Source organism: Camelus bactrianus, chromosome 18 (assembly GCF_048773025.1).
Source record: "Camelus bactrianus isolate YW-2024 breed Bactrian camel chromosome 18, ASM4877302v1, whole genome shotgun sequence".
In the NCBI taxonomy this organism is placed as follows: Eukaryota; Metazoa; Chordata; class Mammalia; order Artiodactyla; family Camelidae; genus Camelus; species Camelus bactrianus.
In genome coordinates this window covers 27,215,450-27,235,880 of record NC_133556.1, presented here as the reverse complement: position 1 = coordinate 27,235,880, position 20,431 = coordinate 27,215,450, and the positions used below count along the sequence as shown (strand labels likewise).

Below are 20,431 nucleotides of genomic sequence, written 5' to 3'. Positions count from 1 at the left end.
AACCGCGAGCTTTGGGGACCCCAGCCCCGGCCGGAGAGGCGGGGCGGCCGTGCAGGCTCCGCCAATCAACAGTCGGCGTTCGAATTCGCGTCCTGGCTCGGCCAATCGAGGACCCCCAGGACTGAGGAGGGCGGGGAGAGGGGCGGGGCCTGGCGGCCCAGTGGCGCGCGCCCCCCTCGTGCCGGCCAATGGGAGGGCCGGGCGCGTTTGAAAACTCAGGCGGGCGGCGGGCGGGTTTGCGCTTGCGTGGGGCGGCGCACTCTAGGCCCGCGGGCGGCTCTGGCTGAGGCGGCGGCAGTGGTGATAGCGGCTACGGCTATGGGGAGCGGAGGCGGTGAGTAGAGGGGCGCGGAGCGCGGGAGGCGGGCGGCAGCGGGGCGGCCGCGGGGCGGCCTTGAGACTGAGCAGGGCTAGCTCGGGACTTTCGACCAGGGATGCGGGTCGTCCCTGCGGCGCCCGCCTGGCGCGCGATTTAAATGTCCGGCGTCGCCCAGCTCCGCGTGAAAGAGCGCGCGGGGCCCGCTACCTGTCGTGGACTGTGAGCACCGCTGAGGTTTCAGTGGTTATTACGGTGGCTGTCCTCGAGAAAGGGAATGAGGGGAAGGTAAAATGTGGTGATTGGTCGCCCTGTGAGTCCGTTTGGCTTTCGCAGCACGTTAATTGCTGATGAGAAGACCCAGGTGAGGAGCGAGGGGAGGGGGCAGGAAGAAGGCCTGCGGAGGGAGTCGTGCAGGTGGGCGAGCAGCCACCTCCTGTCGGGCAGGAGGGAGGAACGGGTAGGAAACCAGGTGAATTGTAGGTGATGGGCTACTCCTGCCTGAGAGCTTCTAGCTCATCAGCTTAGAGTGAGGAAGGAGTTTTTGCAGTTGAAGTTGGAAGGATGCCCTGTAGGGGAGAGGACACTGGGCAGCTCTGACATCCGCAGACCTGGAACTGGCCTGGCCTCCAAGTCCAGCCTTTGCTTCTCTGCAGGGCAGTCCCTCCTAGTTTGGACTGGAAAACCAGCCTGTCCAAAGTTGACAGATCCTTATTAACATTATACATTTTAGTCATGTGGGCACATAGGACTAAAGAAATCAGCAAGGGTGGAGGGGCTTCCCTGAGAGTGAAATGAAAGGCTGACTGTCATCAGCATTGGCTGCTTCTTTCCCCGTTCCTGGTTGTCATCTGGGCTGTGGATCAGAAGGTTTCCCAATACTACTCACCATAAATGTTTCTGATGAAATGATGATGTCTTCTGTAACTCATACACTACTACTCCTTTGTTTAATCTTTGTTTGGGACTATAAATATGGCTGGTTCCTTTTGGGGCAGAGGACAGTATCTGTAGAATCATGTTCAGATGTAACTTTTCATATCAGCACAACTCCTTTCCAATACATCACATAGACCATTCTGATTTTTTTTTCCTTAAGTAATCCACTGTAGGTGTGCCAAGTGTTTCTGTTATCCTACAAAGCGAAGAATAAGAAGGAGACCCCGAAACCTAACCATCTTGAGTCTCCCAGAAGATGTGCTCTTTCATATTCTGAAATGGCTTTCTGTTGGCGATATCCTCGCTGTCCGAGCTGTAAGTTGTCAGATGGAAATAGTATCAGCCCTGGCATTGTTGGTTATACCATGAGGGCTTTGTGTCCTAAATGTCAAAACAAAACTGGCTACAAATGAGGGCAGAAGAGACAACTGTGATATTGGTAATAGATGCTTGAGGTTCTTCTGATTGTAGGAAAGCTATAACATAATACACTAAGGTTTGAGTCTGCTCTTTGCAATGCTTATTTTAACAGAGAAGATACCTTTTTATGGTAGTGAAATTTGCATCCCTCAAGAAATAAGGTAGTTTTAAAAAGAATAATAGTGTAACCTTGAGGACAAATCCCATGTAATATTCAGCACTGAAGGGGACTCTGGGAGTTATTTTGCAGATGTTGAAACTGTAGCCTCACTTTGAGTGACTTAACCAAGGACATACTGCAAGTTAGTGGGAAAACTCCAACTAGAACCCACTTCTCTGACTTCCAAAGCTGCCTCCATTGTGGTCGTAATATCCATGGGTACTGAATTTTCAGTGGCAGTGGGAACTTTAGCCCTTAAAATGCTCACCCGTGCTCAAGGCCCCCAGCTTGGGCACTTCTTGTATTCATCCAGAGCAGAGGCTCCAGGTCCTACCTGAGGCTGCTGTCCTGTGTTTCAGTCTTTTCTGAGAGCCTTTGTTGACCTCTAGGCTCTAGCTGTACTCCCACTAGCAAGACCCCAGGTAGAGGAGCTCAAAACAGATTTCTGACCTACCTGCTCCCCTTAGAGTTGGATTCCCTGATCCTGAGAGGTATATAGCATTACAGAGGTGGTGTCCACTTTCTCAGCCTACATGCTTATTCCCACTTCCAGGACCACTGTCCCCACCTTTAGAGCCACAGAGAAACTTGTTTCTGGACTCAATTTTCTCTATTCAAAGCAACTCTTAGTTACTTTGATACACAGAGACTCAAGGGCCTTTACTGCTGGGATGGGAAGGGAGACAGGAGACCCTACACCTATCTGCACCCTGTCTTTAAGCACTGCTTCTGGGAAGTCCCTTGATAATCGCCCGCAGCCCACTCTGTTTCCGCTCTTGTCAGGTACACTCCCACCTGAAGTACCTGGTGGACAACCATGCCAGCGTGTGGGCATGTGCCAGCTTCCAGGAGCTGTGGCCTTCTCCGAAGAACCTGAAGCTCTTTGAAAGGTATCTCTGCACCCTGAAAACAGCTCGGCTTTCTCCCACCTTTGGGCCCTCCCTGGTATGTCTGTGTCTCAAGGCTTGACCTGGGAACGACCTTCCTCTTGCTGTTGGCCCTGCCAATGCCTTCTCCCACAGGGAGTGACTGAGGGCTATCAGCTCCACCGATTGGGTCACACAAGTTCCATCCAGCACAGGCCTCAGTCCTCCACGCCACCAACAAAGGCCTGACTCTCATTAGTCACAGCGGTGCTTCTCTGGGGTCCGCGTGGGCTGTGACCCATCCCATGTGACTCAAATGCAGGTCACCGGCACGCATAAACTTTACTCAGCCCTCTTAGTCAGAACCATATGATTTGAATCCTATTGCATTTTACTCACTGGCTGATCCCACCCACCATTCTGGAGCTTGGACCTAAACAGAGGGCCAAAGGGACCGTGAACCCCAGTGTGCCAGTGGTCCTGGGCAGGCTGCCCAAGACATAGTCCACTAATCATACAGTGTACCCACTTAAAGTGTATACCTCAATGGTTTTTAATACATTCACAGAGTTATATAACCATCAACACTGTCTAACTTTAGAACATACTCATTACTCCAAAATGAAGCCCGCTATCCTTTAGCAGTCACTTACTATATTCCCTGTAATCCCCCAAACACCGGGCAGTCCCTAATCTGCTTTCTGTCTCTGCAGATTTGCCTACTCTGGACATTTCTTATGAGTGGAGTCATGCAACGTATGGCCTTTTGTGACTGACTTATTTCACTTAAGCATGTTTTCAAGGCTCATCCATGTTGTAGCATGTCATCATTAATGGATATTTAGCTGCATTATGAAAAAAATTTTCAGTTCAGAAAATGGGTATTGTAGTTTGAAGTGTGGTGGTGGAACATAACCTTTATGGAATAAAATCATGTGATGATTTATGTTCTCAATGTTTCAGGGCTGCTGAAAAAGGGAATTTTGAAGCTGCTGTGAAGCTGGGCATAGCCTACCTCTACAATGAAGGCCGTAAGTCCTCAAGGGGGTGGGGCCGAGGCTGGGGCTGGCCTCGTCCCACTTGGTATTGACATTGTAGAGTAAGCACGAGCCCTTGCCAGTGTTAGCAGTTTAGTTGCTGCTCTTGCTGTGTCTGGCTGTGTACTGTCTTCCCTTGGGAGCTTGTTCCCAGAGTGCCCTGCTCAGGGACCCACTGATGAACTTTGATTTTGTAGGTTGGGAGAGCCACCTCTTGTTTTAACAAACCTTTAATTTTGATTGACAAAGAGTGACTCTGAACAGAGATTCAGAATGGGGACTCCTTAGGCAAGCCAGCCTTTTCCTTGGCTGCCTGCCCTCTGTCCAGTTAACACCACAGCCCGGGTGTAGACACTGGCTTCTCTCCTTGGCTGTAGTTCATCTGTGGTACTGGGGGCAGCGGTCAAAGCATGCCAGATTCCAGGTGTCCATAACACAGGTAGCTGAGGCTCCAAGCAGGGGGCAAGTGCAAGCAGGTCAAAGCTGGCCTGGTACCTAAGGTTCCTTCACCCACAAGGGGTGAGTGTTCCTTGAAAGACTTGTGCGGCCCTCTCTCCCAATTCTTTCCTGTCTGCTAAGCACAGTAAGGAACCAACTTTCCTGTCCCCACTCCCGGGATACAGAAAGACTTGGGTATGGCCACTAGTTTTCTGCCTCTAAAAGATCTGGCTTCTTGCTGAGAGATCACCCCTACACCCAGCTGGTTGACAGGACTGTTGTGCCCTGGAGACAATGAGCAGTGCTGCTCCAGGCTCAGGAGAGCTGTGGTCCTGCCCCTGCCCTCCCATCAGTGTTTCCCAGACATGATTCACATACTGTTCCACTCACCCATGTGAAGTGTGTAGTTCAATGGTTTTTAGTGTATTGAGTCATGCAACTGTCACCATTAATTTTGGAATACTCTCATTACCCCAAAAGGAAACAGGGTCCCCGTTAACCAGGGGCTGAGCAGTAATTCCACCCCCTGGAAGGAGGGTGGGCACTTGATGCCTCCGAAGCGGGAACACCTCCGATCTGAAGCCAGGCTGCTGGGAGGGCCCGGCAGAAACACGATTCACACAATAGAGGAAGAAAAATAGAAGCCCCGATCCTGCCTCTGCTATCCTAAAACACCAGCAACTTCCCATTGCAGCAGGCTTGAGGTTTCAGACATTCCAGAAAGACTGTGGGGACCTGTCCGCATCCGTCCTCCAGAGACATCCCTGACCACTGGGCTGTGTTCTGTGGTCTCTGCAGTGTCTGTGTCCGATGAGGCCCGTGCGGAAGTGAATGGCCTGAAGGCCTCTCGCTTCTTCAGCCTCGCTGAGCGACTAAATGTGGGGGCTTCACCCTTCATCTGGCTCTTCATCCGCCCGCCCTGGTCGGTGTCCGGAAGCTGCTGCAAGGCCGTGGTACACGAGAGCCTCCAGGCGGAGTGCCAGCTGCAGAAAGTGAGTCTGGCCAGGAGTGCCTGTGGGGTCTGAGGAGGAGAGAAAACCTGCAGGGGAGATGCTGTGGACCAGTCAAGTCTGGGACCTGAGGGCAGTGGAGGCACAGAAAACAGTGCAGATGTGGCAGCATCTGGCCAGCAGGAGAGGAGGCCTCAGAGCCAGGGTCCGGGGGTCAGGTGAGGGGCCACACTGCAGATGGGCTAAGCTGACCACTGGAAAGGCAGGACACAGACTCCGTGAGGTCCTCTGTATGGTGGGGTGGGGGACACCAGGATCTGCAGACGGAGGGGGCAGCCCCCTGGAAGTTCTCTCTGCTGACAGTCACACTTCTTTTTCCTCCTTTTTAGACCCACAGAGCGTCCATACTGCACTGCTTGGGGAGAGTGCTGAGTCTCTTCGAGGTGAGTCTAGTTGTCCATCCTACCAGGGCCTTGCGTTGTTTGGCGTCCTGGCCCAGGTGAGCAGGCAGAGCACAGTGGCCCCGAGTCTCTGTGCCACTTGCCTTTCTGGCAGCCACAAGCACTGAGGACCAGGAAGTACATACAAGGCAGCAGATGGGGACATCCCAAGTTCAAAGCCAAGGCGAGCCCTGTCTGTGAGGCTATGTGAAGCCAAGCAGAGCATTGGAGTGTGATGGACCCCCGGGGCTATTTGTTTCAGGGCTCTGCTGTGGGCGGGTCTCTCCACTCCCCACACAGGCCTCTCCACCCTTGAGAAAGCTATATTGAGCTTTGTGATTAAGGAACTTCTGCAGCAGACTTGAGGCAGTGACAGCAGCAGGGAGGGACACTGATGTGAGCGAGGAGCTGGAGGGGCCTTGAAAAACCACCACCGACACCCTGCGGGTAGTGTGGTGAGGGGAGCTGACACTTGGAGACACAAAGCTGAGTCCAGCACAAACGCCGGGCGGGAGGAAGCAGGGCCTGTGAAGGCAGGGCTCACGGGCTCGTGCCATCCTGGTTGTCAGATTGTGTGTCTTCAGGGAAGTTGTTTCTACTCCAGTTTAGGTAACTCATTGTAAAGATGAGAGCCATCTGTGCGGTTACTTAGAGGTACTTGTTCTAGGATGAAGAGAAACAGAAGCAGGCCCGGGACCTGTTTGAAGAGTCGGCCAATCAGGGGTGTTTGACCAGCTCGTACCTCCTCTGGGAAAGTGACAGAAAGATGGACGTGAGTGAACCCAGATCTGGGAGAGGGTGCATTATGTGGGCCAGAAGCACAGTCTCCACACTGACCCTTGGACAAGATTCTGTCAACACAGACGGTTCTCTGGGGCCCCGGGAGCTGCTGGTCATCGGGCTGTTCTCAGCACTGCTCCCCAAAACGACCACCACCATTTGGGGGATAAAAGGCTGGGAAGAAAGCACAGCTCAGGACCCTCTGGAAGTGTTGGGGGAACATTTAAGAACCCCACAGGTTGGTTCTGAGATTCTCCAGAGACACAACCATGTAAGGGCATGGTGACTCTCCTGTTGACAGATGTCAGATCCCGGACGATGCCTCCACAGCTTCCGGAAACTCAGGGACTTTGCTGCCAAAGGTTGCTGGGAAGCGCAGGTGAGCTGAGAGCTACCCTTTGTTCTTAGACCTCCTCTCGTGAGGACCACGGGGGCAAGGCTGCTGGGTTCCCACTCAGGAGGCAGTGAGAGTGGCCCAGGGCTTAGAACTGAATCTTAAAGGAGTTTAGCTCTGGGGTATGCAGGGAGGAGAGCCCCAAAGTGCTTTCTTCATCTCTGCCCATCTCCAGCCTCAGTGCCCATTGCCCGTAAGCCAGCCAGCCTCTCATTTTTAAGTGCTGTGGACTGCATCTAATATCAAAATTTATACTACTCCCTAAAGTCCTGTAGGTGAAGCATTTTGGAAACAGAACTTGAGGCTTCTTGGAGCAGACGGGTGTGTGGAATGCATTATCTGACCTCACCGGGTTGGCCGGTGTTGGAACCAGGACATCAGGGATTTGTAGCTGGTGTTCTCCAGACACTCTCCCTGTGTAGCTGTAAAGAAGTCACTGTTTCAGGACATATCAAAGGAAGTCCCCCTATGCCAAGCTGATAGAAGCTCGCTCCTGTCGCCCTACCAAGTGGGTAGTTGAGGGTCATCTGCCCTCAAAAACTAGGGAAGGCATCACAAAGGGGCTGGGCCAGCCTGACTTATCACAGGATGTTGTAGTGATCATGTCTAAGAAGGCGCTCAGCACATTTACAGGAAATATAGCAATGAATAGTGTGGTTCTAGTTCAAGCTCAGACTAATCAGTAAGAATAGTAAGACCCCACGGAAGTTCAGAGGGCCTCAGTATACTCAGAAAAAAGGAAGTAAAACAAGCAGTCAAAATACAGGGCAGGTTTGACCTCCCTGCTGATCGAAAGGGTGCACATTTAAAGAGATTGAGGCTGGTCTTGTTAGCAACTCATACATAGATATTCTCTGTGTTTTTGAGTGGATAGCTAGTAACTTCTGAAAATACACATTTTTAACGATGGCAGATTCTGCCAGCAAAGATGTGATGAAACAGTATTCCTATTAGTGAGTAAACAGTGTTCCTATAAGTGGGTGTGAAAATCAGCACAGGCCTTTCAGGAAGCATCTGGGTCCAAGTGGCACCTGTGGGTCGACCACGTGCACAGAAGCTGCACCGAGCTGCACAAAGGTGAACCTCGAAACCCCTCAAAGGAAGAACAGGGCAGACGCGTACAGGTCTCCTGTCATGAGGAACCATGTGACTATTAGGCAGAAGAGAAAACCTAACACATGTGTGTTTTGTGATCACAAATGCATGTACCTGCTGCTACACGTGCATAGAAAATTCTGGAAGGAAATACTTAGGGGTGGTCAGTAGTAACTGTTGAGGGCTTAATGGGCCCTGGGCGGGTCCTGAGCGGGGTGCTGCACATCTCAGTTAACACTCACGTCATTTGTTCAAGAGGTGCTGTTAAACCATCTTGTGAAAAGGGAAACTGAGGTGCCTCAAAGCCCCCAATTCACCTGTGGTCACACACAGACCCAGGTGTGAAAGCCAGGTCATGCCAGCCTGCAGCCAGCTCTTGGCCACTTTGCCATGTGCTCCTCACCCCCCGGAGCATCAGCTTTCACTATCATGGTTGAGCAGAAATGAACTGAATTTTTCAGAGAAACTGTGTGGGGCAGGGAGGTGACTGACATTCCATCACACACTTTCTGTCCCTTTTCAAATTTTCTGTCACATGATATGTTTCTGATTTCCAAAGGAGTGATTAAACTCTTGGCCCTCGCGGTTCCAGGAGGCTTAGAAGGTGTAAGTAGGCCAGTGTGTACGCAGGCAGAACCCTCCTCACATTCGGAAACAGGAACCTCCAAAGCCCCCTACTTCCTTCTCACTCCGTGTGTCTCCCCCCCAACCCCAGCTGTCTTTAGCCAAAGCCTGTGCAAATGGAAACCAGCTCGGACTAGAAACGAAAGCTTCCAATGAGATAGTCTGCCAGCTGTTCCAGGCCTCCTACGCCGTCAGTAAGCAGACGGTCTTCTCCGTGCAGAAGGGCCTCAATGACACAATGAGGTGAGGACTCGTGCCAGAGCTGATGGGAAGGCAGAGCGACAGCTGGTCTCTGGGAAGAGGGATCTGGCCTGTTTCAGCCGAGCTTCCCATTAAAGGGCCCTCTGCGTTATCAACCCCACTGGGATCACCCCTAGGGCTGTGTGTTTTCTAATAAAATCAGTAATGCCTAAGTTATCTGGGACTTTGAAGAGAAAATCTCCCACATCAGTGTCTGCTCTCCAGCTTTCCTTTTTAAGCCTCAGAATGTACTAAACCATTTTAAACATCTTTCTAAAATGATGCCAAAAACCACCCTTTCTTTGCCACCTATCATTACAGGCATCAAGGGGGCGGGGGTGGGCGGTGGGGAGGCAGCTGCTGCAGCCTCAAAACCCCGCACACAGGTCCATTTTCCTCCGAGGTTTGGCGATACACTTTTACCCTCAATCACAGAACATGTTAGAGGGTAAAATGGAAAAATGTGACTAATTTTTTTAAGCCTACGCCAGAGATTTCAAACGCATTTTAGGTTCATGATGGGTAGGCTTGGGCTGTGCTGCAGCAGACAACACCTAGCACGTGGTGCACTCTCTTCCCTGGAGGGGCTGGAGCTCTTACACACAGCAGGGGACGCGGTGTCCTTCGCTCCTACACTCAGTGTCCCCAAGCGGCTGTGCTTCTGTGTCCTGTGCCTGGGCCCCCTTTGCCCCTTCCTCCTCAGCTGTCTCCCTTTCTCTGGGAAGGAACGTGCCCTCTCAATTGGCCCTTTTTTTTTTTTTTTTTTTTTTGGTTGGACTGTTGCCATTCTTTTTCTGTGTGTGTGTGTGGGGGGGGGTGAGTTAACATAAATGTAACCTTTATTTTCCTTGTCGAGAGTTAAACTAGTTTTATTGAAGTAGTATCATTTCACCCTGAGTTGAGCATCTTGCCATTTTCCTCTGTCAGGCAACAGCCAACTTCTTCCCCCTTTTTTTTTCCCATTGCGTTATAATTGACATGTAACATTATGTTAATGTCAGATTTAACCATTTCAAAGGGTACAGTCCAGTTGGTCTGTTTTTATGAGTCTGATGTCACACTTGTCCAGTGTGTCTGCACTGGGGAGCGTCCACTGCTAGTCCCAGTTGTGGCTGGTGTGAACCTCAAACATCTGGCTGCCTTCCTCTCACCTCCTTCCCTCCCCGGCTCCCCTACTCAGCCTCGTCACTCCCTCCTTCCTTCTGTCCATGGAAGATGCTTCTGTCTGGCCTGACACCTGGAGCCGTCCCTCCTGTCCACGCAGAGTCCTGTGGCACCAAGTTTCTTCTCCCTCTTGCTTCTGTTCTCTCCATCCCATCTTCTTTGTTGAAAAAGGCGTTTACCGTACTCCTGCATCCGTGCCACTGCATGCTGTGTTCTCCTGTGACGTCTGTGTCCTGGCCCAGCGTTTAGCCCCCTTGAGGAGGGACCCCGTGTCTGTTGGCTCTGTCAGCCCGAGTCCTCCCTCGGGGTTGCTAGGTGACTGAGAGCACAGGTCGCTGCATCCTGCTCTAGCTGTGTTCCTGGCTCTTGGCTCCACTGCAGAGGCTTGTGATAAATGAGTCCACGGGTGAGCTGTTCCTCCAGGAGAAGACAGGTTTGCAGGCAGGCAAACTTTGAGTGGCTTTTCTCCTGTCCTGTGACCAATCCCCAGTCCTACAGACTGGACCCACTTTGCCCCTGATGGTTCAGGCTCATTCAGTGCCTAGGGGCCCTGAGGTTGGGGATGCAGAGCACACATGTGTGTAGCCCACCTGCCTCCCGGGAACCAAGTTCGGGGTTGTGGGGCCACCCAGCCCCTTTGGACAGGGTGTCTCAGCCTCAGACGGATACTTGGGGACACCAATGATGTCTCAGTGACCTGCTCGCTGCTCAGGACAGACAGGCTGCACAGGGATGGGAGACGGGACATCATGAATGCTTGCCCTGGTTTTCAGGAGTGGTGCTCTTCCCACAGGTACATCCTGATCGACTGGCTGGTAGAAGTCGCCACCATGAAGGACTTCACGAGCCTGTGCCTTCACCTGACCGTGGAGTGCGTGGACCGGTACCTGCGGAGGCGGCTGGTGCCCCGGTACAGGCTCCAGCTGCTGGGCATCGCCTGCATGGTCATCTGCACCCGGTGAGGAGCCTTATGCAGCCAGGCTGTGTCCAGTTCATGGGCTGGCTTTTCAGTGAAATAAGCCTTCAGCACCCCACCTCATTTTGGGGGATTTTAGTTTTAGGGGGTGCCCTGCCAAGTGGTCCTTCCCACATGGGGGCAGCATAGCACCCCAGCATGCAGTCTCAGGACCCAGAGTTCGGCCTCACTCGGGCAGGCTTAGGCTGGACCCCGCTCCCCATGGCTCCTGAGGGCAACACTGCGATGAGGGAGGGTCATAGTAGGCTGCCCCCACTGGTTGAGTTCTCAACTCTGTGTCCAGAGACCTGCATTTAGTGGGTCTCATGTGTTCACCACAACTCCCCACAGAGCCCACTCCAACCACAAGAGGCAGCCTGCACCTATATAGCAATGACTTTTCAAATCAGACCATATTAAGTTTTACCTAAATCTACCTTCCTTTAGTACCTCCTCACTCAGTTTTGCCGTTGGAAGCAATGTGGATGGCAATTCCCACCATACATTTTGCATTTTCTTGTTTTTCTAAACCAGACATCTCCTGCACGGTCTGCCATCCCCCCTGGGCAGTGCTTTCCAGACCAACCATTCTCACTGTACACAGTGGTGTCAACTACAAAGAGATTTCTCTTTTGTACACTAACCCAGAGGCAGAGGGTTCAGGCTTCTGTCATTGGTTTTTCTGTTCCATGAGGTCATGAAGGAGCCCCAGTTCCCGTCTTGCTTTCTGCTACCCCCGGTGGCCCCTGAGGCCACCATGTCCAACTTTGCTATGAGCTCAGTCTTGTGGCCATGACGGGAACTCGGAAGAGTGGTCTCTTTGGGTGGGTGTGGAGGCAGGGTCCCATGTCCACAGGCGGAGGGCTCGTGGGCTCGGGATCAGTACGCAGACTGCCACATGCTGTACGGCACCTCTCACTTGTGCTCTTGGAACCCAGTGTTCCAGGTCGTGTCACCAGAGAGGGCTGAACAGATGGCTCCCCAGCCTCCGTGGATCTAAACTGCATAATTCTGTCCTTGCAATCAGAGACCGAGATACTGGACCACAGACTGGCCAGCAGTGGGATAATAATTGCTTAAAAAGATTTGTAGAGGCTGAGATGCCCCTGCCTCCACTCTCAAAGCAGCGCCTGCTGCTCCGAGCACAGGGCTCTCATCTGTCCCACTCGCATAACATCCTCTCAGCACCTGCAGTCCTCACACTTCCTATCCTCTCTCTTGGCTGTGCCCACAGCAAACGGGGTTGCTGCTGAGTCCCTGAAGCAAAGTGGCTGAGGGGTTGGCCCTGGTCCACCTTGCCTGGGGAGGTGCCCTCAGCAGGCTGCTGGCCCAGCATGTTCCCTGACAGTTGGCACTGGTGGGGAGTGGAGAACAGGGTGGCCAGCTGCCTAAGGACAGTCACATTCCTGTGGCCAGACCTTCCAACAACCTCTAGCTCGTGTTCTGCTGGCTCACCTGCCTTCTGGGTTTAAGCTGTTTATACCCATTCCATAGAAGCGGGCACAAGCAGGGCAAAACCTCATCCCTAGGTCGTTAAGAGGATTGACCCATCTCAGCATTGAGGGTGCATTTTGCAGAAGCATCTCCGTGCCTAGCGGTCCAGCCACTCCCACTGCTGCTGGCCTGTGTGCTAATCCCTCTTCCCTTCCGGCCCCCATGACAGGCTCCTATGACCTTTTCAGTTCCCTTCAGTGGCAAGGGGCAGCTGGGTCCACTCTTTGCACTCCCCACACCTGTCACTGAAGCCTAAAGTGATCGCCCCACTGAGGGGTGTGGGATGAGTGCTCAGACCCCCTCTCAACACTAGGTTCATCAGCAAGGAGATCCTGACCATCCGAGAGGCCGTGTGGCTCACAGACAACACGTACAAATACGAGGACCTGGTGAGGATGATGGGGGAGATCATCTCCGCCCTGGAAGGGAAGATTCGAGTAAGTGGCCATTTCCTTTTTCTTTCTGAATCCAAGTTGAGGTCTCGTGGGGCCAGGAGGAGCAGAAGGCATCCACCTGGGCACTGAGCTCTCCTGCTCTGGGAAGTCCTCCTGGACTTCTCATCACTGCACGCCCTGGTGTTCAGCCTGAACGTGCCAAAGGGTGGGGTTTCTGAAGATCAGCCTTCCCACTGAATAGGGGAATGAGCCCTCCGTGTGCTGAGACCCCATGTCCATTTTGTTCCATCTAGGTCCCCACCGTGGTCGATTACAAGGATGTCCTGCTGACACTGGTCCCCATGGCAGCAAGAACCCAGCACCTGTGCAGCTTCCTCTGTGAGCTCTCCCTGCTGCACACCAGCCTGGCCGCCTACGCCCCAGCCCACCTGGCTGCAGCTGCCCTGCTCCTGGCAAGGCTGACACATGGGCAGAGTAAGGAGCTGATCCTTCCTGCCAGCCCCATGGGCTAAGCCAGTGGTCGGCGGGGATTCCTGGAGTCAGGAGACAGTGCTGAGATTCAAGGGGGGATGGAGAGAGAAAGAAACGTGTTCATCTCTCCCTGAGAAGGGGACACCAGAATGGAACAAAAGCCATTGTCTAGGGGTGAGATTAGATACGGTTCTAGTGTATTTCCCACCCTGTGGACAGAGAGCATGCATGCTTTGTCTATGGGGTATTTTCAATGCTGAGCCCTAGGAAACCCCATAACAGAACCATCAGAGCTGTTGGGCATGAGTGGGCATCAGAATGGCTCCACTATTCTTGCTTTCCTCCCCAGCCCAGCCCTGGACCACTCGGTTGTGGGACCTCACTGGGTTCTCCTGTGAAGACCTCATACCCTGTGTCCTAAGCCTTCATCAGAAGTGGTGAGTCTATAAGGAAGTGAGTCCTCCCACCTGCCACACACAACACACACAGGGGTGTGTTCCCACGTACCACAAGTGAAAGGGGGAATTCACTCTCCCGTGAAGGCTGTCAAGTCACACCAACCTTCCCCACTGAGCTGTGTGTTTCAGGGTTGACATTTAGAAATTCCAGGGCCATGTTGCTTATTTCACATGTTTTTAACACTTGATGTGTGTGCAGCACCTCCTCCCAACCCAAACCTAAGTCCACAGGGAGTAATTTTGGTGTAGGAAAAGTTGTCGTACAGCTCTGGGGTCGGAATACTGCGGCCCCAGGCACACGCAGACTGAGTGTGCTTCACGCCGGGGCCTCTCCTCTCTTCCCGTCTCAGCTTGGCTTGTAGACTCGCTCCTCCCACTCTTCAGTCCCTCCTGCACTCCTTTCTCTGCCAGGCTCATTGCCTCGGTGTCCCTTCCCTCCACACAAGGGACTGGGTAATTCTGGTTTTCTGCCTGTCCTCAGATGTTCCCTGGGAGACTTTGGGGATTCAAAAGCCATCTAAATGCCAGCCTCTGTCCTAAGCCGCAGGCCCCGCTGACAGCTTTTCCTCCAAGCCGGGCTCCCTAGCTTCCCCCAGCCATTCCTTGTAGATTTCACTGGGCGCTTGGTGGACAAGGCCTGTTCATCCTAGCAGAGACCTCATGCCAGCCCACTTCTCTGTCCCTGCATCCCAGCGGTTCTCGGGGCCAGTGCACCTTCTTCACACATCTCGCGACCTGGTCCCCTCGGCTGCTGCTGCCTGCCCACCGTCACTCCCCCAGCCGCCTCCTCGATTACCACGAGGCGGCCTCTGAGCAGTCACTTATGCTAACACCTTCTGGGATGTCAGAACTCCAGCACTAGGTTGAAGGTTCCTCTGACTGGCCCCTTCTGACCCATCTGCCATTTCTCCCCTTCCTTGCTAACCCGGGGAGCCTGTCAGCATTTACCGGGGTGGCGTGCACACCGTTTATCCTGCAGTGCCCAGATCTCGTAGCAGAGGGATGGGGTGCATGGGTGACATCAGCAGGTCAGCATGTGTCTGACCCCAAGTTTGCTTAGACGAGTGCAGATAGCTGTTACCTGACGCTGGCTACCAAGAGCTCTTGATTGGCCGCCTCCCTGCCCCTGGAAGTTTTCTTTCTTTCTTTTTCTTTTTTTTTTCAAGATCAGATAAATTGGAAACAAGTATTTATTTATAAACAAAAACTTTTCAGTGTACAATTCAACAGGCTCTTAGTATATAGAGTTGCGCAGCCATCACCACCATCAGTTTTAGAACACTTCCCTCCACTCTCAAAACAAACCCCGCACTCCTTACCTATCACCTCCCTATTTCCCCTCCAACCACCCCAGCAAACACTTACTACTTCCTAGCTCTGTGGCTTGCCTGTTCTGGACATTTCGTAGAAATGGAATCATGCAATACGTGGCCTTTTGTGACTGGCCTCTTTTACCTACATAATGTTCTCATCTGCACTAAATATCCACTGGATGGAGGGACCGCATTTTGTTTATTTGTTCCTGCATTGATGGACGTGTGGGTTTTTTTCCACCTTCTGGCTGTTGGGAATGATGCTGCAGTGAACATTTCTGTCTGGTTTCTGTGTGGACTTCCATTCACATTTCTCTAGGGGTTGCATCTGGGAGTGGGAGTGCTGGGTCATGGTGACTGCGTTTAACTGAGGAACTGACAGACCATCGACCACAGCAATGCTGGATTTTACTCCCAAGGCTGGGCTGTTTTTCAAAATGTCTTGTCCTCTCTCACTTCAGTGAGTGGAAGCAAAAAATGAGCCTCTTGGAGTGGACATGCTGGTGCTGCCTGCCACCCACTGCCACTCACATGTCCCTCTGTTGGCAGCTTCCACGATGATGTCCCCAAGGACTACAGGCAAGTCTCTCTTACTGCCGTGAAGCAGCGATTCGAGGACAGGCGCTACGGAGAGATCAGCCAGGAAGAGGTGCCACTCAGGCTGCTGATGGGGTGCTGGGGCGGGGGGCAGTGGTGCCAGCCTGCCCCTCGGGGCCTCTTCCCTCCCTCTGACCACAGCTTCCTCTCAGGTGCTGAGCTACGGCCAGTTGTGTGCAGCTCTTGGAGTGAAACAGGAGAGCCCGGAACCTGCATCTTTCCTCAGCGCGGGGGAAATTCACGCTTTCCTCAGCTCTCCCTCCGGAAGGAGAACCAAGCGGTTAGTAAGCCCCAGGTCCATAATGGCGAGATGCAGCGTTAGCTCCTCTGTGCTGGGCCTGGGTTCCCTGGTGACCCCGCAGCCATCTGAGGGGCTCCCTTTACACGGGGCTCCTTAAGCACAGCATGGAGAAGAGCAGATGCTGAGAAAACTGAAGCCAGGGTTGACCTCAGGCCCGTGGACCTAATCCCCTGTCTGCAATCCCATCTGCCTTCTCCAGCCTGGCTCTCCTGCCTTAACCTGATTCCCTTTGAGGGAAGACAGTCTTGAGCCCAGACTGGGCCCACTCAAGCTCTGGCCCTGCCGCATGCCAGGCACGAGCCGCCCTGGGCCCTTCTGCCCACCATGCTGCCGTCACTCCAGCGGTACCCTGACTAAGGTCCTCAGTACTTTCTTGTTCCCCTCGTCTCCCGTATGTATCCCATTTAACCTGTCTGTCCTCTCATTGTCCTGGATCTACTGCCTGGAATAACATCCCCGCCCCACCTGAAGAACTCCCATTGATCCTACAAAGTCCAGATGAGCAGGACCCTCACTGTACTCCTGGACCTGCCTCTGCCAATCTGTGCCATGAGCTTCTGAGGGCCATGACACCCTTGCTCACAACACGTGGGGGCAGGGTGGGCAGGTGCCAGGAGTCAGACTGGGCCTCCCAACACGGCTGCCTATGACAGGTTCCTGGCTCTCCCCCCCTACAGGAAACGGGAGAACAGCCTCCAGGAGGACAGGGGCAGCTTTGTCACCACTCCTACTGCAGAGCTGTCGAGCCAGGAGGAGACGCTGCTGGGCAGTTTCCTGGACTGGAGCCTGGACTACTGCTCTGGCTACGAGGGCGACCAGGAGAGTGAGGGCGAGAAGGAAGGCGATGGTGAGTGCTGGGGATGGAGAGCCACCAGGGGTCGTGCCAGGGGACAGCTTGTGCAGAGGGGCCCCCTCCCCCCTGCCTTACCTGCAGGAGAATATGTCCAGGCAGAGCCCCTAGAACACCACCCTTAGGGAGGAGGGGACGTAGGCCCAACCTCTCTCCATCTCTCACTGGAGCTGTGTTGATGGAAGGACCTCACCAGGGCAGGGAAGAGGAAGAGATCCTGACTGGAGTTCATAAGATCTTTGTAGAACATTGTACAAGATGTGCTTTGCCACTACCCTGTTGGGCTCTGTGCCTCGTGTACCCTCCAGGGCAGCTGCGGGAGGCTCTATCCCCATGTTCTTAGTCAGCCATCTGCACAGGAAGCCCAGTTCAAGCAGTTTCTGATGATTTTCCAATTCCTTTTGTGTCCACTTGGGATTAAGTAAATGATTAGATGGCCAGTTGTCACTTCCTCCTGTCCCCCAAGTCACATGGGGTGATACCCCAAGCATGAAGGAGGCCCTTCCCCCTCAATTTCTTACCCAAAAGAAAGGGGACTGTCCAGCGAAGTTCAAGATATGTGACCATGAGTTGGACCCTGGGCTGCCCTGGATCCTGACCGGGGCGGCAGGGGGGTCCACCCTGATGCTCAGGCTCTGACCTGACGACCTCTCCCCCAATGCCTCCCACAGTAACGGCTCCCAGCGGTGTCCTCGATGTCACCGTGGTCTACCTGAACCCAGAACAGCACTGCTGCCAGGAATCAAGCGATGAGGAGGCCTGCCCAGAGGAGGAGGGGTGCCAGGACCTGCACACGTTGGCACCAGGCACCCAGACACCTCAGACCCCAGGGCTTGAGCCCCCTCTCAGCAGCAGGAGGGGGCCAGGCAAGGACATCACAACCTCAGGGTACTCCTCTGTCAGCAGCGCAAGTCCCACAAACTCCATGGATGTCTTGGGGGACCCTCCCCGATCTACCTCAGTGCTGTCCCCCGGCAGCAACTTGAACACACAGCCTTGCCACCATCACGCCAGGAAGTCATGTTTACAGTGTCGTTCCCCGAGCCCCCCGGAGAGCAGTGTTCCCCAACAGCAGGTGAAGAGGAAAAACCTATCCACCCACAGTGAGGAGGAGGAGGACATGAACTTAGGCTTTTTGAACCTGTGAGTGTGTCAGAGCACTTGCTGCAGTGAATGTTTGCTGAGGGAGGGCTGCTGTTGCACTAGCGAGGGGAGGGGACACTGGAGATGGATCCCTGTAGACCTCCTGGTAGCCATCGCATGGGGATCAGAGAGAACTTGGGGCGGTAAGTTTCTTTCTCCAGGGAAGCCCACTGGGAGCCATCAAGATGTCTAAATCACAACAAAAACTCAGATCCTTCTCTTTGGAAAGTTTAGCCTCAAAGCAATCATACCACACTGCGTGACACCTATTTCTCTGTCTCCTCCTATGTCTGTCCTACTTTCCCTGGAAAGCTTAAGCGTACATCCTGATCTTCTCAGCCCCACTGAGCCTCACTCCAGTAGGCGACAGCTTTCACAGTTGAGAACATGTGTGACCCAGGTATCCTGGCACAGCTTCCCCCTCCCTGCATCTGTCTGATTTGCTGTCCAGGGGGAGCCAGCAGCTCTGAGCCCACCACCATCCCTGCATTGTTGGACTGTGTGTGACTACCAGGAGCAGGGGCCCTGACTTTTGCTGGCCAGGGCCTTGATGTCTTGGTCACAGGCTCCCTCCTCATATTCTCAGCTCATTTTAGAAATCTGTCCCTTCTCCTGTGATGATTTGTCTGTGTCCCCAACAGATAGTGTCTGTATGAACATCTCTCTTTGCACTGAATTTCTGGGTCATTTCTCTTCCTGTCTTTATTTCCATTCTTCATTCCTCTAAGCAAAAAGAAAATTAAAAATAGAAAGTATTAATTTAAAAAAAACCCTCAACATTATTTAGGCTTAACTAAAAAGAAAATTTGATCCAAACCCCTCAGTGACACTTTTTATGCAAAAAGAATTTTCCCAGAGAGGCTAGCCAGAAAAAAATTACATCAATTTTAATACCTGAAGTGATCAAGATGCAGAAGGAGATTCAGAGGACCTGCCCCTGCTTGCCAGGTGAGGGTGTATCTGCTGTGGGTTCCCCAGAATAATGACAGCAGAGACCTGACGAAGACTGACCCTGGCCTCTCCCCAGTTGGGTTGACCACTGACAAGCTCACGCTGCTGATAGCTTTTGTTTCCTCTCAAACATCAGAAAGAACCACTTGGCCAGGAGTGTCCCCCAAATGCTCTTGAACCAAAACTACAGGGACATGGAGATGCTGATTCAGTGAGGCTTTTCTGGGTGCGTGCGTGTGTGAGTTGTGTGTTGATGTCCCTGCGGGAGCTATCTTTTTGCTACTGTTATAGAATTCTCACCACCTGGGGTTGGGTGTGGTTGAGTAAGGGAACCTCAGCATTGGGATTGCAGACCTCCCCTATTGACTGTGTGCCCCTGGGCATGTGTGAGTTTCAGTTTCCTCATCTGTAAGATGGGGCAATAATACCTACCTCACAGGGGTGTTGTGAGGATTAAATGTGATGAGAGTAGCAGCTGAGTGATGTGCATATTTGAACTGCCTTGTCCCCTTGTCCATGGCCACTTTTCAAAATCCAAAAGTTCTCTGCCTTCTCCCAGCCTGCACCTGTAGGAGGAAGCCACTCCAATGGGACCTAATAGCACCTGGCTGTAGTGTGGGGTCTCCCTGTGTCTTAAGTGCTGGCTGAAGCCTTTTCCCCCTCCCCTCCTACCTCACAGAGAATCATTTTAGGCAGTAATGCTGTCAGCCTGCCACAACTAGGCAAGAAAACAGCTGATGGAGGGACCCACCCTAAGAACAGTCCCAGGGCTGCCTGGGTCCCAACCCATCCCCTCTTCTCTGCCTGGCACCCTTGGCTCCCCTCCTTCATGTCTGTCCTCCATGCTGCAGCACCTTCCCATTAGCAACTGTGAAATGGACACCTCTCCACACACAACCCCCGCCCCGTTTGTCATCCCTCCTGCTATCCCCTGAGATTTCTTGGCCCCTGTTGCCTTTATTATTTTGGGCCCTGCTACCTGCATCACTCCTCCCAGCTAGCAACTGTCCCCAAAATCCCCCTCCCCAGGTGTCTCCTGAGTCACTGAAGGCCCCATTCTCCCATCAAGTGGACACTTCCTCCTGGGATAGCCTCCTGTTGTTTCTATGACACCAGGCTCTGCCGTCCCTCCACCTGTCTGGGCTCCAGCTCCCCCTCACCTGTCCCTGTCCACGCACACCTGCCGCACCTTGGACCATCTTGTCCAGGCCCATTGCTCATGTGCCACACCCTTGTCTGCCGGACATCATCCCCCTCTGCCTAGGTGACTACTAATGGCTCATCACCTCACTAGCATGTCCAAAAGTGAACACTCCCTTGTCCCTGCTTCCAACACACGTTATCCTCACCTCTAGCGACGGTTCCTGCAGTAAATATCTATTGGGCTCCTCCCGTGCCTTGCCCTGTGCTAGGAGGCCCGGGGTCAGCAAGGCAGCTGGGCCCTGCTTTTGATTGCCTTCAATACAAAGACGAAGCCAGCCGTTAAGCGACTACAGGTGCCACCATCTACCCAGTTATCTAAACCAGAAGCCTCCTCGCAATCCGAGGTTCTCACCTGAGTTCCCTTCACTGCCCCGGGTCTGGGCTCACTTTCACAACCGCCGGGGGAGGGGCGGGGTTTGCCACTGGACCGTCGTCGG

The 20,431-nt window shown here is 53.2% G+C and overlaps 1 protein-coding gene across 1 annotated transcript; it reads left to right on the top strand.

Annotated features, from left to right (window-relative positions):
- Nucleotides 1-203: 203 nt before the first annotated feature.
- On the top strand, nt 204-19,262 carry CCNF (cyclin F). Its single transcript, XM_074346487.1, has 17 exons — nt 204-334; nt 1,416-1,570; nt 2,619-2,725; nt 3,665-3,732; nt 4,975-5,168; nt 5,516-5,569; nt 6,234-6,338; nt 6,648-6,725; nt 8,551-8,702; nt 10,657-10,821; nt 12,626-12,749; nt 13,001-13,181; nt 13,528-13,615; nt 15,499-15,598; nt 15,699-15,826; nt 16,525-16,694; nt 17,369-19,262. The coding sequence occupies exons 1-17, from the start codon at nt 319-321 to the stop codon at nt 17,842-17,844; spliced, it is 2,361 nt and encodes a 786-aa protein (XP_074202588.1). The 5' UTR covers nt 204-318; the 3' UTR covers nt 17,845-19,262.
- The last annotated feature ends 1,169 nt before the right edge of the window (nt 19,263-20,431 follow it).